This window comes from Schistocerca serialis, chromosome 1, assembly GCF_023864345.2.
Source record: "Schistocerca serialis cubense isolate TAMUIC-IGC-003099 chromosome 1, iqSchSeri2.2, whole genome shotgun sequence".
NCBI classification, from domain to species: Eukaryota; Metazoa; Arthropoda; class Insecta; order Orthoptera; family Acrididae; genus Schistocerca; species Schistocerca serialis.
The window spans coordinates 872335779-872353999 of record NC_064638.1 but is presented as its reverse complement, the minus strand read 5'-3'; the positions used below and the strand labels follow the sequence as shown (position 1 = coordinate 872353999).

Below are 18221 nucleotides of genomic sequence, written 5' to 3'. Positions count from 1 at the left end.
CAAAATAAGTGGACTTCGTTGTCTATTTAAGGATTACTTTCTTTTTCATGAAATTATGCTCAATTATTATTATCTAGCATTATAAGATAAGCCTACAATACTGTCACATTATACTTTTTAGAAATCTGCCAAATCAATATCTTTAGTTTTGTAGTGAACATAAGTTTAGCTGCCTGGTCACAAAAAAAGACCAAATAAATGAGAAGGGAGATGTTTGTCATGAGATTCTGTGATGACGAATTGCACAATATTAGGGTTTTAGTTATTTTTCCTTTCTTTTTCTCAGGCTCTAATTGGTACTATATTTCAATTTGAATGCAGCAAACAGCTGAAGGACTATTCCAGGGCAAAAACGAAGATTGCAGTACCACCCATCTGCTTTGACCCGTGATGCCGTCAAGATGATTGACACCCCCTACTTGATACTTCTTTATTTATTTTGTGTTCCATAGATTCTGGTAGTGAGTGAATTACAAGGATATGGAATGTGTCAAGCTGTACAGAGTTCAAATGTAACTTACATGACAATAAAAATTACAATGTAAATAAGGTATCAACTAAAGAGCATATTTTGTTAGGGACACATGCTGTGCCGTGGAGCAATTTGTATGGCTGGAAATGAAGCACACACTTTGTACCCAACGATAGAACTGCCAACAGTTCTATTACTACAAGATAACCAGTTTCAACAGTCTTACACTGCCATCACTAAGGGGAAACTATAAAGATAATGAGGGTAGAGGGGACCAAGGAAGGGGGGGTGGGGGGGGGGTGGGGGGGGGGGGGGGAGTGTACAATTAATTTCATTGGATCATAAAAAATATAAAATTTCATGTACCTTATGAAACCTGCTATAAAACTGTCATGTTACATTACATACGTCAAAGCATAAAGGGCACTCTAGACGTACACATATCTCAATAAAAAAACCAGTTGGTAAACTGCACACAGCTGATAAAATCCACATACCATCCATACATATCAATGATGATTGTGACTCTCCCAAGCTTGCCGTAGAGCTCTACTGTGCCAATGGAGTGTTAACCTCTAAAGGTGGCACATTCACTAAAAAGTTACCTATCTCCCCACTGTATGGCATATGTAGTGCAAGCTAAATAATAACATGCCATGGTTACAAGCAATGAATAGTGGTACATGAGAAATGAAGGTAGATTTTTCAAAAGTGCCCAATACAACAATCAGGAATGCCACCTGACAATACATATTAAAATTAGCATGGGGGTATGCTCCATATAAAATTTGTAGTTATTACACACTGTGTGTTTACTGACAGTGAGAATTTCATAACAAGTTCCATAAGGTATGTGAAATTTTGTATTTTATATAATCGGTGAAATTTACTGCAGCCCCCCCCCCCCCCCCCCCAAATATCTTCATGTTCTCCCCTTAGATCAGATGATGGCAGCATAAGACTGTTGAAACTAGTCATCTTGGAACAATCAAAGTGTCCACACTGTGACTGTGGTGTAAGAGTGTGTTCTCCTGCCCCCCCCCCCCCCCCTCTCTCCCAAGGGCATATTCTTAATTAATAGAAGGCAAGCTACTTTCAAAACATGGGCTATGCAGAATATATTTTCTATAAAGGATCAGCATATGTTCAAAGGTTTGAATCCAATTGACCACATTGTATCAAGTAAATTGAGAAATGTTGGCAAACATGTCTGACTTGGTCAAAAACAACTGAAAGTTGCTATACCACCCATCGGCTTTGACCTACATCATAACTGTGTTGCATTGTGTAACACAAGCGAAGCCGATGCTTATCGAACCAGGGAAGAGTAATGGTGGTGTGGCAAGACAATACCTCGACGTTATTAGGAGTTGTTCCTGGTTCACTACATTTCTTCTCTTTTTTGTGTGGGAATGATGTGGCAGCCTAAATATTTTTGTCAGCTTTAATGTTTCATTGTTCTTTATTGTAAGAAGTGTAGTGTGGTAGTACATAATTTTCTTTGAGATGTGGTTATCGAAATTTATTTTGGAGATGTTCATGATTTTGTGGTTTGGTTTCGTAGTAGTTCATATTTAGCTGTTTACAGTAGTGGCTATAGTGAAGTGTGATATATTCATTTTGGTCTGGTTTGTTTATGATGACAGTTGCTTCTGTTAGTAGTGGTTTTCTGGTATTGTGGACATTGTTTGAACAATATAGGTCAAGTGACTTGATTTTTGGGTTAAAATTCATTTTGGAATGGTGGTGTAATTCTTATTGTTGTATCTTTAGTTTGTCCATGTCCAAAACCCTGTACTTGCCTCAGTTGTCCCATTAGTATAAATCTACTGCTGCAGTTAAATATTTAGCACGTTGCTTTTGCTTGTTTGTGGGTGTAATGAGAAAAGTCACGGTCGTCAAATTGTATATATTTGGAATAGCGGTCTTCGCCATCTTCACTATTGGTAAACCTAAAAACTCTATACGGCATGTTCAAAGGGTCATTAGATTACATTAATAGTTTTTCCATATATCATGAATATGACATTTCATAATTAAGTGGAATGTGTCAGTTTAACATAAGTTTTCTTTCAACAACATAATTAATTTTTTTCTTAACACTGGCACCAAACAGACGGTTCAAATATTGTCTCTAAAGAAGCCAAGTAGTGCAGTTACCATAGTGTAGTGGTTATGATACAAGATTGTTGCATGGAGGGTTGTGAGTCCTAAACTCACCTGAACTGTAAAATTTTAATTTCTATATTCCGTTCGAGTACATTCTAGAAGTGTCCACAAATAGCAAGAATCACTGTACTGGAATGTTCTGTAGCTGTATATATACCGTATGTGTTCTGGACGGAGGCAGTTCGCTTTGCGCTCTTGCATGTGCAAGTGCTGAATAAACCTTCGTTAAGTGAAGTTAGTGTTTGTCATTCATCCACTTACACCTTCCTCTATGGGACAGTATAATAAATTTTCTAGAGACCAAGAAGCTTATGTTAACAAATCAGCACAGGTTTGGAACGTATCATTTGTTTGAAACTCAGCTTGCCCTTTTCTCACAATACACTTGGAACTATGGACAAAGGGGAACAGACAGATTCCATATTCCTAGATTCTGAAAAGCATTTGACATGGTGCTCATGTCAGATTGTTAACAAATGTAAGAGTATATGGAATAGATTCCCAGATATGTGAGTCACTCAAAGATTTCTTTAGTAATAAAAGCCAGTGCATTGTCCTTAACGGCAGCTGTTCATTAGAGATAAGGGTATCGTTTAGAGTGCCCCAGGGAAGTGTGATAGGACCACTGTAACAGTCTATGTACATAAATGATTTGATGAACAGAGTGGACCGCAATCTATGATTGCTAATAAAGCTTGTGTATGGTAAGGCAGTGAAGTTGAATGACTATACAAGGATGCAAGGTGACTTAGATAAAAATTTCTAGTTGGTATGATGAATCGCAGCTAGCTCTAAATGTAGAAAAATGTAAATGAATGCAGATGAGTAATAAAAAAAACCATAATGTTCAAGTACAGCATTGGTAGTGTCCTGTTTGACACAGTCATGTCATTTAAATATCTGGGCACAATGATGCAATGTAATACAAAATGAAAAAAGCATGCGAGGATTGTAACAGGGAAGGTGAATGGTCAACTTTGGTTTATTGGGAGAATTTTAGGAAAGTGTGATTCATCTGTAAAGGAGACAGCATATTGGGTGGTAGTGTGACCTATTCTTGAGCACTGCTCGAGGTTTGGTATCCATACCAAGCCAGATTAAAGGAAGACATCAAAGCAATTCAGAGGCAGGCTTGTTACCAAAACATTCAAACAACACAGAAGCGTTATGGAGATGCTTCAAGAACTCAAATGGAAATCCCTTGAGAGAAGGCACTGTTCTTTTCAAGGAACACTATTCAGAAAATGTAGAGAACCAGCATTTGAAGCTGATTGCAGAACGATTCTGCTGCTGCCAACATATGAGGGTCATTTTTAAAGTAAGAACCAATTTGTAACGGAGTAAGAAAAACTTTATTTATGAAGATAAATTGTATCACAGACTACAGTATGCACAGTTTTTCCACTTTTAAACATAGTCACCATGAACATTTAAACATTTCTCAAACTCTGGTACCAGCTTTTGGATCCCAGCATAAAGAACTATGCCACCTAACCGTTCAACCAGTTAGTAACACTTTCTTTCAACATGCCATCATTTTCCAAGCGCTTCCCACTGAGAAATTCCTTCAGTTTTGGAAACAGATAGAAGTCTGATGGTGAAGTCAGGGCTGTATGGCGGAAGATCCAGTAATTCCAAAATGAAACTTGTGCAGTTGCATCTTTGCTGCAACGTGAGGCCGACGACTGTCATGAAGCGGAACAATGGTGTTAGAGAGCAGTCCTCACTAGTGATTTTGAGTACCGTAGCGCTCCTAAGTTTCACAGTACCACTTAGCATTTATTGTCGTTCCTCTTGGCAAGTAGTCAAGCAGAAGGATGTCTTTCCCATTGAAAAAAAAAAACTGTGGCCATAATTTTCCGTGGTTTCGGCAGAGGGTTTGAATGATGCAACTCACTGGATTGACGTTTATTCCTTGGAGTGTAGTGCACAAACCACACTTCATCACGTCACAACACAATGTGACTCAAGAACTTGTCACCATTCTTGTGATAGCACTCCAAAAACATTTTCGGCATCCATCTCGCACACTTTTTTTTTTTTTAGTAAGTAACAATGAGAAACTATTGCTCTTGATATTTGTGGAAATTTCTGATACAGCTTGTCAATAGCGAAGCGGCGCCTGTTTTGGCGAATTGCATCAACTTTTTGTGTCAAGTCTTCATTCATGACAGTAGGCCATCCAGATCGCTCATCATGAACATCTGTCTGCCCTTCATGAAACTGCCCACGCCATTTATGCACATTTCCATCATTCAGCAGGACCAACTTGTTTTGCATTTACGAACCAAATGTCTGAGCGCACTCCACATTCAGTGGGATTACTCATCAACATGGTGACAAACGAAACAATATAACCATACAACCAACAGCAGCAGATACGTGAAACGTAATGGTGGCATAATGAGAGACTAGCCTAGAGTGGCCGACTGTGAATGGACGTCATGTGACATGATGCGCTTTCGGTACTTACTTTAAAAATGACCCTCGTACATGTCGCGTATGGATCACGAAGATAAAATACGACAAATTAGGGCCGATATGGAGGCATATAAACAGTTATATTCCCCTTGCTCTATTTGCAAGTGGAACAGGAAAGAAAATAACTACTAGTGATATAGTCTGTGCAGAATATGGTGGCAGATGTGTGGTGACCAATTTTTGTCCTAAGTGCTGGGCGAATTCATTCGTTTCTTCAGAAAGGGAGGTTGACACTGTCCACTTTCGGCCTGTTTCCGACGCACTGCAATGTGAGAATCGAGGCGCACACCCTAAAATCTTTCTCAAATGATTTTGCAGAAACTATTCAGTAAAAAAATTTCATTTTTGCGTTATGCATAGCTTTATGTGTCAGCTTGATGATCAGGTGCTCATCATTTCGTTAATGGTTACAGTTATTGTAATATATGCAATTAAGTAAGACACTGCACGACATTCGAAAAAGTTTAAAATGAAAAATAGGGGTCACTATGATTTTGCGTCTGATGCATATTACATTACACATTGCTGCACATAAAATTTAGCTCACATATTGTATTTTTGCTTAGAGTTGGGTGGAGGTCTACATAGCACCAAGCTCAAGAAAATTGATCCAATGTAACACACTAGTTTGCGATCACGCCTGCCAGCGATGAGGCCAGAGTGAAATGTCCATAACATTTCTCATATTTCATAAATGGTTTGAGATATCAATATGAGATTCTGGCAAATGATAGCACACAAAGAGGAGAGTATTTTGCCGTATGGTTATTATGTGAAACTTCATTACCTACCATGTTACTCCACTAGCTACAAACTATTTTGATGAAAGATTGTAGTTTTGAAGGGACATCAATGACTAGTGAAATGAGAAATGATGTAATTTTGGAACAGCATAAATGAAGACATTGCATGTTTGCTTTTATACCGTGAATATACTTCTTCGTAAGCTACTGACCTTACTCGTCCTCAGTTCCTCACTTAATTTAATAAACCATTGTTACAGAATTCTCTCGAATTGCGTCTGTATAACATGTTGGTTGGGTGGAGCTGTATACATTCTGCTGTATTTTGACAAAAGAAGCAAATTTTAACACAGCAACAAGAGAAGTGTAGATGTCAATCACAATTCTCCACTCACAACACTTCTCTGAAAGTTACAAATGGTTAACAAGAGAGGCAAAACTAAATCATTGCTTTTGTTGCATTTTCAGTGGAATTCTTCTTAGATACTAACCAAAGCAGAGGTGGCACTAGATCTTTTTGGATGGTCACCGTGCGAATGTGGGCATGGAGGGGCTCCACTTAAAATTTACACACACACACACACACACACACACACACACACACACACACACACACACACACACAAAGAAAGTTGAACATAGGCTTCAGTTTAGAAAGGCACTTCCTCTCCAGCACACCGCATTTCCTTTACAGTATCTGACCGCAACCGCCTCCATAAATCCCCCCCCCCCCTCCCCCCTGCACACAAACACACATGTGTGCGCTGACAACTTAACGTCCACCGGCCACATTATTCTGTGGGCACTGTACTGGGTTCCCCCCATAACGCACCGCACACCAGCTTGTGGAACATGTATGTAGAAGTAGACGATCAGTTTGGTGTTCCTTAGAGAACGGTGAAAAAACATGAAAATTGAAAAATGGCACCAGTATTTTGGCTACGCCAGGGGGGAAAAGAAAGCAAATATAATTGAAAATTTAAAATTAAGATCATCCAAAATAACCTCCAACTTGACAGGTCTTCGTTTCATTAAAATTAAAATAAAAAAGAAGGCACCCTTAACCTATAAAAGAAAGCCTGAAATCTAGTGAAGTAACTGTGCCATTAGATTTTGCAAAAAATATTCAATTTTCAGGATTCAGTGCAATGTTTTCATGGGCAAAAGAGTCAAGCTCATAAGTACTTCACAGCGATTCATTTTGTTGCAAATAAACACACAGTATAGTGATAAAGCACCTGCATTGTAAGTGACAGGAGGTACAACAAAATGTGTCAACTTCATGAAACAGATGATCACTGACATGCAAAACATTGTTCATTTTTGTGATAGATTTGCTGCCCACTACAAAAACTTCAAAAATTCTATTTGTATATGCAATTATCACTAAAATACTGGTATTAAAGCTCAACGGAATCTCTGGTACCAGCCATAGTAAATCAGCTTGTCATGAGATTGGAGGAACTCCCACTCTGCTGGCTGCAAGGGCTAACTTGCAACAGCCAATGGAAATCCAAATTTGATCTATACGCATTTTATCACCTAAACTTGACAAAAACCAAATTTATTTTTGTTGACAAGTCTCAGAATTGTCTGGGACTGGGCAAGGAAGTGGTTTTCTTCTGTACTTAAAGTCACTATAACAAGACAAAAATCATATGTTTCTTCCAACTGATTCAAATTACATGAATTCCCGGAAGACTTGCTGTTTTTTGTTTGCCAACATTTAAGACTCTGTGCAGTATCAGCCAGAACTTGAAGCTGCAGTTTTACAGTCGGATCAGTATACTGCCTGCATTTATGGAAAAAAAAAACTGCTGCTTTGGTAAGGTTTGTGAAATTTCACTTGAAGAACATGATGCTTTGATTAGTTTCAGCCATACTTGTGACCCTTGATGTTTATTTTTCCCGGTAGGTATACCTGGATCTATGAAAATTTACTCTTGAAACCTGTCAATTCCTGAAGCATTCTCTTTGGATTAACATTTTAGTTCCCCAAATGTACTCATTCAAAAGAGTGAGGTAAAATTTAAAATGCTAAAATTGTTATTCTGACAATATAGGTCCAGCTCTGGATTCATTAGGCAATTCATCTGTGTGGCTTGGAAACATCTTTTTAGCAACCCAATAACAGGCTTGAGTAGCTTTGGAATGTTCCCCAACTGTGGATGGACATGCATTGCTATCTCTCCCTTCAGAGTGCAAGGGGAAACAGCTGTAGTAGACAAATTCAAGTTGGTGCTCCTAGAGAGCTCCAGAATCATCAACGAAACCTTGCTTACGATAGATTGAGTTGAATTTACAAGCTAACACAAAATAATGGGAACAATTTTTAAGATAACCTGTGGAACAGTGTACTTCGCAATTGTGTTTAAAGCTGTAACTTTTGCTCAGCAAAGTACAACAGGATTTTCTTGACATCAAAATATCATTTGCCAAATCTGGGGTAGTGAGGTGGGGATAGTTGTTAAAATTGGTCAACCTGACACTGACTGATGCACTAATTAAGCAGTTATGGTTCTTGAGAGATACTGGGTCAATGGAAGCGTCCAATTCCACCCGTCAGCTTTGACCTGTGACGTAAGGCTGTTGTGGCGCGTGACGTCATGATGGCGTGGAGTTTAGTTTGTGAGAGTGGCGTGTGTTTTGATGTGATCGGTGGTGCTCTCTGGTGGTGTGTTGTGTGTAAGGTGATTTTTTGGTTTAGTTTGCATGTGTGGCATGTTTATAGGTGGCGTATTGTTGAGGTCGGTGGTTCTCTCTGGTGGTGTGTTTATAGGTAGCGTGTTATGTGGTGTATGGAGTTCATCTGCATGGTAGCATTGCACGTGTGGGGTATCGGTGGTGACTGTGCTTTCAGCGGAATATTTTTCAGCGATTTTGGTTTTGTTATGTCAACATTATTGTAGGTTTTTTTTCTGTTCATCGTGTGTGAATTTTGGTAAATTGTTTTGTTTATGTCTTTGGTAGGTACGGATATGACTGACAAGGTCAACAGTTTTCGGTTGTCGACGATAATGGGGGAGAGTGCATTGCCTCTAATAAAATTTCTTCAGCTATTCGGCCTATTGGCTGAAGTTGTGAAGTGTTCAGTGTGTCATGAAGAAATGAGGCTTACTAAAGTTCCGGCTTCTCGGACCAGGGGTGTTGTAAGGATAACTTATGGCGCTCCATTAGGTGAGGTTCATGGTTCAAGAAGTCTAGGTTGGGCATGCGAGAAATTGTGTTAATGACGTATCATTTTTGTTATAAATCCTCTCACAATTTCTCTGCGCATGAGGTGGGTGCGAGTGAGAGAACGGTGGTTGATTGGTATTCTTATTGTCGTGAGATGTGTTCTGAACATATTAAGTACAGGGGTACGTTGCATGGGCCTGGTGTTGTGAAGATTGATGAGTCACAGTTTGGGAAGAGAAAGTATAGGAGGGGTAAGTCTTTGGTTGATTTATGGGTGTGGGGGGCTGTGGTATCGGGGGTTTTCAGAATGGGTATTTAGGGTTTTGGAGGGCCAGACAAAAAGGGAATTAGTGGGATTGACTGAGGGTTTTATTAAAGAGGGTACCACTATAGTTTCAGACGCATTTTCTTCTTATAGGGGGTTGGGTCAGCAGGGGTACAATCATTTAGCAGTGAACCACAGTGTTGAGTTTAAGAATTATGTGACGGGGGCCTGTACGAATACTATAGAGGGGTTTTGGGCAGCAGTTAAGTCAGTGATTGGGAGGGGGAAGAGGCGCTCTTCTAACCTTCAGTCTCATCTAGATGAGTACTGTTGGCGGAAGAGCGTCCCTGAGGGCTATTGTATTTTTAGTGTTTTTTTATCGGTGGTTAGTAGGATGTATAGGCCGAAGGTTGTGGGTTAGTTAGGTGTTGAATGGGGGCAGTGGCTGTGGCTTGCGGGGGGTGGGGGGGGGGTGGGGGTTGGGGGGGGGGGGGGGTTAGTTGGTGGTGAAGTTTGCAGAGGGATGTGAAGGGGGGATTTTTTGGTTTTGCGTAAAGGATTTTTTTTTTTTGTTACAGTTGTTGTTGAGTTGTAGAGTGAGTTTGAGATTTTTTTGGTTTTTCTTCGTTTCTGGGCCTTTTATTTTTGGCGGGGGGGGGGGGGGGGGGGGGGTTGGGATGGGGTGGAAGTTTTATTTGGTTGTGGTTTTTTCTGTTGGTTTGTATGTTTTTGTTTGTTTGTGCGCACGCAGGGGAGTGGGGGGGGGGGGGGAGAGAGAGAGAGAGAGAGAGAGAGAGAGAGAGAGAGAGAGAGAGAGAGAGAGAGAGAGAGAGAGTTTGGTGGTTTTTCGATCTATTTCGTGTTTGTTGTCATGTGTACATGATGACGTCAAAGGAGCGGTATGGCAGTTGTGAAAGGTTGTTTCTGCCATACTGGTGACGTCACTGGTCAAAGCAGAGGGGTGGAATCGGACGCTTCCGTTACCCCGAGATATTTATCTATATTTTGTGTATATTATGAATTAATGTAATATTGTTACTATAGACAGTGCTGTTCCATACACACATTCAGGACAGATTGAACAAGAACATATACACTGAACTATTAAAAACATATGGAAAAATTATTAATGAAGTAACATCAATCAGTGTAAACAGCCACTGACAATGCCTCCATAAATTAAGGCAAAACACATCCAGTAAAACAAATACTGCCATTATTCAGTTGCAAGTGGAGATTCCTAACATAGAAGTCATTAGCCTACTGTAAAATAAATGAAGTTTTGAGTGACAGTTATATTGATCCAGACTCTAGAAGATAAAATGATGACACTGATTCTGAGCAGGAAACAGAAGATAATGATGAGAGGCACTACAAGAGGTGAAGAAGGCCTAAATGTGGAAAATTCACATCACACTGACTGCTACTTTTACAGCACAGGTAACATCTGATGGAGAAACTCAGAGCAATTCCCACGATAGTGACTGCTACTCTTACAGCAGAGGTAACATCTAATGGAGAATGGCAGAGCTACTTAATATCAGAATGCAACAAAATAACATTGCGCTGAAGGTTCCTGGACTGTGAATTATCAAATGTGAGTTACTCTCTCTTGAAGAAGTCAATTTTCACATAAAAATATGGTCTTCATGTGAGAACCACTATGCTCACTCGTATTTACAGCAATCTTCAAATCTAGCAACAAATCATAATTTTTACTCTGAAATGGTCATTTTTAGTGGCACTACGATAAAGAAAATGTTGTTTACTTCAGGAACAGTATAATTTGAAAACAGATCTGACAGGGGGAAAAATGCAAAATGATGCAGTCTCTAACATCAACAGTTATTTTCAAGGCTGTAGTGTGTGTGTGTGTGTTCACAAAACACTTGTACCTTTTAATAGTGTATGTAGATTTCCAGTCTTATAAGGTATAGAATAAATGTTATGTCAAAACTTCATACTTAAACAGTGCCTTCATTCATTCAAGGAAAGACAGAGATATACAACAATTCTCCACGTGAGAAAGTGATCTATCACAATCAGTAATTAAGACCAACATTGAAATATCACTACAGACAAATGGTTCAGTTCAAATTCGCTTGTAAATGAGCTTCATCACATATGGATGTAGGAACTTTGAAGAAAAGTAAAACTGTGATCCCCTTCAGTTTTCTCTTAACACAGTACATACAGAGAATGTACAGTTCAACGCGAACTTTACTTTCATACAAACCAAACAAGTCAAAAGTTGTTATTTTTGATTCTTTTATATACACTTCTATGGCGGCTGATCCTTACACTGGAAAGGTATCAATTTATTTTTATGATCTGACTAAAGGTGGTGTAAATGGACTACATTGGAACTATGTGAACTACAAAACCTGCCAAAAAAAAAAAAAAAAAAAAAAAAAAAAAAAAAAAAAAAAAAAAAAAAAAAAAACACTCATAGATGGCCAATGGTGCATGCATCGATTGAATTTTTCACTAATTTTGATATCTTTTCTAAATTTCTTCTACATTGTTGGCGCCGAATAAGAATAATTATTACAAAATCCACTTTTCTGGAACCCAATTTGGTTTTTCCTTCTTAAGTTTAGCTTCATGTTAAGTTTAGCTATCATGGTTTGAATACATATTCCCTAATTAAGCTCAATGATCAATTAAAAAAGTAAGATAACGATATGTATTCCAATACAAATTACTGTAGTCTTGCCACGCTATGCTACAGGACATACTGCAACTCATATCAACAGTTCCATTATATCGTGTGATACTTGATGGCGTTTAATATAGGAGCATAAACTATTACGTATAAGAAAACATCAGGTTTATAAACGCATATAACATAAACAGAAACAAGCATATATTCGCTAAAACACCAAGTTGCAATATCACATATTGTTCAGTTCGGTTGAGCAGTAAGTTTCGCTTGAACAAATAACCAAAATATGGCAATACCTCCTGCACAACTTGGTAAAACAATTAAACAACTTATACGCCCACTCCCTGCACCTGTACTTGTCATTTTCAATATACGGTTTTAAATTTTGTTTAGCTCCAAACCACTTCCGGCCTCCGAGGAAGATATTCTGCATCGAAATACGTGTTGACAGCAAGACGGCAGTGTCACTTCGTCCAAGGAGTGCAGACCACAGTCTAGGGTGCAGACTCTGTTTATTAGTTTTCGTATGATATTCACCTGTTATGATAACCACCTATTCTGATACAGTTATCCAAAACAAAACTGAAATTATTCATTAAAGGCCAATTCACGAAGGTTGTCACGTCAGAGTGTATTCCCACTGTCCGTCGAGTCACGTCACGTCACATTAAGTCAATTCAGGTCACGCGATCTCAACTCGTATTGCTGTCCTCAACCGTTCTCACGGGGGAGCTGTGGTCTTCGAAATATGATTACTAACTGTTTTTGGGCGGGAAGGACACACTGATGTCACATCACATCCGTCCCGTCCATCTACGTGGTACCTTTATATAATTGGATGTTGCAGTTAATACTTACAAGAAAATGATATTTATCTGACTCATATGGTTCACTGATTGCAGAAACAGCCTGTATATTACAACAGGAAGACAGAAGTGCGAAACAACGCAAAAAAGAGTGTGGTTCCGGAAAATAATACCATTACATGGTCCAGAAGTGAATTTCACACACACTACAAGGAGCTATAGAAAGAGGAATCTGCATTAATAATTATTTTAGAAGATTTCTAAGCACGAACTTTTTCATTTGTTATGTCAAATTGCTCCCAGAATTTCTGAAAGGAAGACAGTATCACACACTGCTATCACACCCCATAAATAATGGGTTCATTTAACTGTTTCAGACCTGGTGGTCACAATTGTGCACATAAAGTTTGTTCGCTAATATTTCGCTGACAAGAAATGTCAGGTGCATCCAAACCCACTGTGGACATTTGTGTATGTTTCTCTTATAGCCATACTCCAGCAGCTGCTGCTCTCTTGTGAGCAGTCTGTGAACCACATAGTAAAATATACTCTCTGGTGTTGTCACTCTGTGGGAGTGAGAAGCCATTCCTCATTGACTTTATTGCTATTACAGTCACTTTGTGGGTTTTGTCTATGAATGTTTTGTGTGGTTTCCTTCTTTTGGAAACATTAGACGTTCTTCCAGTGGAATTTTCAGCAATTTCATTCAATTCATATTTGTGTTATGTGTCAGGTAAGATTAATGTACACACTTGTGTACAACAGGTCCTTAATGGCGTAAAATAGGAAAAATAACCCAAAATGTGTCTCAGCTATAGTTGCATGGCTATGGTAGTTATGTGTGGTAATTTTTCCATTAATTTTGGTACCAGCAGCAAGTAGGAGAATAAGTGACCTTTACATATGATTTTATTTTATATTGCTGGCTTTTGACTTACAAATATGGATAAGGAATATCTTTCTGTGAAGAAAGATTGGGACTTGATTATGGACATAATTGAAAATGGTGGCGTTTCTGACATTAGTTTGAGTGGAGATGAGGATGACAGTGTACCACTTATTGAAAGGTAAGCTCCACAAATAGTAAAACGTGTTGGACCAAATAAAGTGGGCGTGAATGATGTGTGTAGAGACACCATACCTGAAGATGATGATGATGGAGAGGTGGTGGATGCCGAAATGAACTTTTTATGCAATGAAAACAACCCAGAATTGCATAACCTGTGTGACAACATAATGATGACACCTAAAGAATCCATAAAATAGAAATGAAAGCCTCTTAGTACCATTGCAGAAACATACAAATCTCCAAATTATGAAGAATCTTTCTTGTGTTCTCCAATGCAGTACTAAAAAAGATATATACCAGATGATTTGTTCACTAGCATGGCAGCACACACTCACATTTATGCATTACAACGAGGCAAATCCTCATTCAAGCAGACAACTCCACAAGCACTAGAGATGCTATTTGGGTTGCATATATTGACTGGCACCTTGAAATTTCCCAGATTATTAATGTATTGGGATACAAGCCAAAAGGTAAATGTGGTTTGGGAAAACATGTCAGGAGACAGATTTTTAGAATTATGAACAAATTTACTCTTGATGAACAATCTGGAAAAGCCACCTGAAAAGAAAGATAAATTTTACAAAGTCAGGCCAATTTACTCAGCCATTTGAAAACGCTGCAGTCAACTTCCTATAGAAGAGAATGTTAGTGTCAGTGAAGGAATTATTCCTTTCACTGGGAAGTTTTCTGCAAAGCAGTATGTCAAGCAGAACCAAGTCGATGGGGAATCAAAGTCTTCATGTGAAAAGAGTCGAATAGTGCATGAGTTTCTTTTGTATCAAGGTGCTACAACTGAACTAAATACCGCATACTGTAAAAAATTTGGCTTAGGTCCTGCTGTTGGTTTAGAATTTTCTGTTCCACTCTGAAAAAGTAAAGGTCATAAATTATACTTTGACAACTTCTTTTCACCTTATTGCTTGTTTCAAGTCATGAAATCTCAAGGCATCAGTGCAGCAGGTACTGTCCGTCAAAACAGATTTGGAAAGAACTTGCCTTTTTTAGATGATAAAACAATAATGGAACAAACTAGAGGTTATGAGAATAATCACTGGTGCTGATGACATTACCATGTGTAAGTGTTTAGACTATAGGACAGTTGTATTGTATTCAAAGTTTGTTGGTATAGGCTCAGTGGATGAAGTTGAGTGTTGGGACAAAAAACACCATAAATGCGTGAAAGTAGAAAGACCTGAAATATTGAGAAGATATAATCATGCAATGGATCGTGTGGAACTATTTGATCAATTGATAGGCTACTACAGAGTTTTCATCAGATCTCGAAAATGGCCTTTCCGTATGATTTTTCATGCTGTTGACATTGCCAGCATGCAGAGTTGGTTGGCATACAGACGAGATGCAGACAACCTGTCTATCCCAAAGAAGAAGCAAATGGACCTTCTTTCCTTTCGTATCAGGGAAGCAGATGGATTGATACTGAGCCAGAAAAAAGTGACTGAAAAGAAGAGGGGGTGTCTGCCTGATGAAGGACTGGCTTCAGACGTGAGAGTCATACCAAGAAAAAGAGGAGAATTATGACCAGCTACAGAGATACAGTTTGATTCCATTGACCATATGCCTTTGCATGATGTAGGAGCTCCAAGTCACTGCAAATTCCTAAAATGTACAGGGCAGTGCAGAAAATGTAAAGTACACTTGTCACCAAAAGGACAGAATTTTTTTTTTTTACACTTTCATACAAAACCTTAAAATCAGTGTTTTGATCATTGTTGTTTAAATAATAACTGTAATTTGGAATTATTTTTATTGTTTCTTCTGTTTTAAAATGAAATAAAGAGTGGCATACTTGATCCACAGTGTTAACCTCCGTAATGTATGACATGAAGCTCGAGACCTGATGAACACAATTGTGTACATTAAATATCTAGAAAACTAGATATTATATGAAATTTTTTCTTAGAAAAATGTTGTCAGGAGACTCACCTGAATGTAAAAATGATGTCAGATATTTTTTTAATAAGTAAATAAAAAATCAGGTCTGAAAGGGTAAGTTTAGTTGTCATTACAGGACAAATTTTTGTGCAATAGACGTATCTCAACCAATATCCTTCCCCCCCCCCCCTTTTCAAGATTTCTTTATCAAACATTACAAATGCCTGACAACATGCAAATAACTGTCACTTACTAATCAATGTGTTTCTACCAAAAGTACCTTTTTCACTTAAAACGACGGCCATATTGCAATCCATTTAACTGTAAAATATTAAAATCCATTTTATAAATGTTGTAGAGGTAACGTAATTTACAAGTAGTACTGAAAATCCATGTCTGACACATGATAATTACAACACTATGTGGGAAAGTTTAATATGTATGTACCACACTTCTTCTTTCCTAACAGATTTGAATACCTCCTCTCTCTCATGTCGTACAATTCAGACTGCTTCAATTAATATTTTATTATAGATTTTAACAAAAGGAATAACGAAACTAAACAATTTACAACAAATACCCGAATTATGAAGACTCAGAAAAACAACTGATATCAAGCACGAAAAATAAGACAAAGCAAAGTTGGAGGATCAGCGCGCGTATCGAGAGGAAATGAGCTTGGGGTCACGTGGTCAACAATGGATAATGATATCAGCTGTCAAAACAGTCTTCCCGAGAAACATTGAGACTGCTGTGATGTAATGTGATGTGGTAGTATGTGTGGATGCAGCTGTTTGAAATACATTCCAGAATATTTTGATGGATGGGATGTGCGTGATGTGACAGTCAATATGAATTGGCCTCAATGTGATATGTCGAAACATGCACATATATAACCATTCTGGTCAAATGTACCCGAATAAAGCCAATTTAGTCTGGCTGTAACATCACGTTACGTCCCATTAAAGCACTTCGCAATGCATTTCAAATGTCAGCATTCACACTGGCCATCACATCATGTCACAGTACTGTCAAGGATTATAGGGAAGAAAGTTTTGATGGCTGACGTTTTCATACATTGTTGATCACGTGACCCCAAGCTCATTCCCTCCTGAGACACAGCCTTGATCATATCTACCCATCTTCATACTTTGTTTCATTGTGCTTTTCACGGTTGATATCAGTTGTTATTCTAATACTACATCATTTGTTATTTTTGTTATGTATTACAAATTGTTTCATTTCATTGCTTCTTTTGCTAAAATTTATAATTTTATACTTAATGGCAGAAGATTAATTGAAACTGTGAGGCAGCAGTCTGAACTGTACAGCATTAGTGTACTTTACATTTTTTTAAAGTGGATTTTAGAGGATTTTTAAACATACCAGTACCATATTATATATTTTAGAGTGAAATAGATTGCAACATGGCTCCAACCTGAAGTGAAAAAAGTACCTTGGGTAGAACCAGATTGATAAGAAAATGGACCTTATCTATATGTTGTCAGGTATTTGTAATGCTTGATAAAAAAAGGTGACTGAAACATTCAGACATTGCAACAGTGACAAGTTATCTTTTGAAGGTATACAGCAAGTAACGTATTGGAACTGTTTGTTTATTTGTGGCAGACTTATTTGTTGTTATGCAGCTGCCTGGATTGTGTGTCAAATAGTTTTGCAAGCACCAGTGGTCAATGTTTATGAGGTTTCACTATCTAATCCCAGTACAAATAAGACACTCGAAATATCAAAAACCTAATACAAAAGGTACTAAAAACGTATACATCTTGAAGGGCAAGGTATTGAGGAAGATATGACTATCGCACAAAAATTTACACTGGACTGGCAACTAAACTTAACCTTACAGAAAACAATTTTCTATGAGGTGTGATAGCAGCTCATAATTCTGTGGCCAGTTTAGTAATTATGTGTGTAATTTGATGTAATATATGAAAAAACTACTAAAATATTTATCTAAAATATTTATACAATGCAGATTCCTCTTCCTGAAGCTTTTTGTAGAGTGTATGAAATTACCTTCTGTATCATGCAATGACATTTTGTGGACCCACACTATATTTTTGCATTGTTTTGCATCCTTGTCTTCCTTCTCTCATATACAAGCTCTCCCTGCAAGCTACAAATCACAAGAGTCAGATAATTGTCGTTTTCATTCAAATGTGGTCTCCAGCATCCACATATATAAGTAACAGCATTGTGTATGTGCACTGTGTGCATAAAAATAGTTAGCAGTCATTTTGCAAAGACTGCAGTAAACAAGGAAAAAAACGGTTGAGGTCAGGCATGCAAGTTGAATTGATGTAACGTGATGGACATTACGAATACATCTGATGTGGCAGTGCTGTGATAGCTAGTGTGAATTGGCCTATACTGAGCTCTGTCTCTTTGAGATATGCTCCAGTAATGTGATAAATCCTTTTACCATTCATATTTAATAACACTGTAGTGGTTGTCATA

General features: G+C 38.1%; 1 protein-coding gene across 4 annotated transcripts in view; it reads right to left on the bottom strand.

The window, feature by feature from the left end:
* The window catches only part of LOC126486196 (glutamine amidotransferase-like class 1 domain-containing protein 1), an 86650-nt gene extending 74216 nt beyond the window's left edge, over window positions 1-12434 (bottom strand). For 2 of the 4 annotated variants that reach the window (XR_007588088.1, XR_007588087.1), the window contains exon 1: window positions 12269-12427. Coding sequence is in view for 2 of the 4 variants with exons in the window: in XM_050108933.1 (XP_049964890.1) it covers window positions 12269-12335 (67 nt within the window). In the remaining 2 variants the exon portion in view is untranslated. Of the gene's footprint in view, window positions 1-12268 lie in introns of all 4 variants that reach the window. The other 2 variants (XM_050108933.1, XM_050108931.1) reach the window with 2 other exon arrangements.
* Window positions 12435-18221: the final 5787 nt, after the last annotated feature.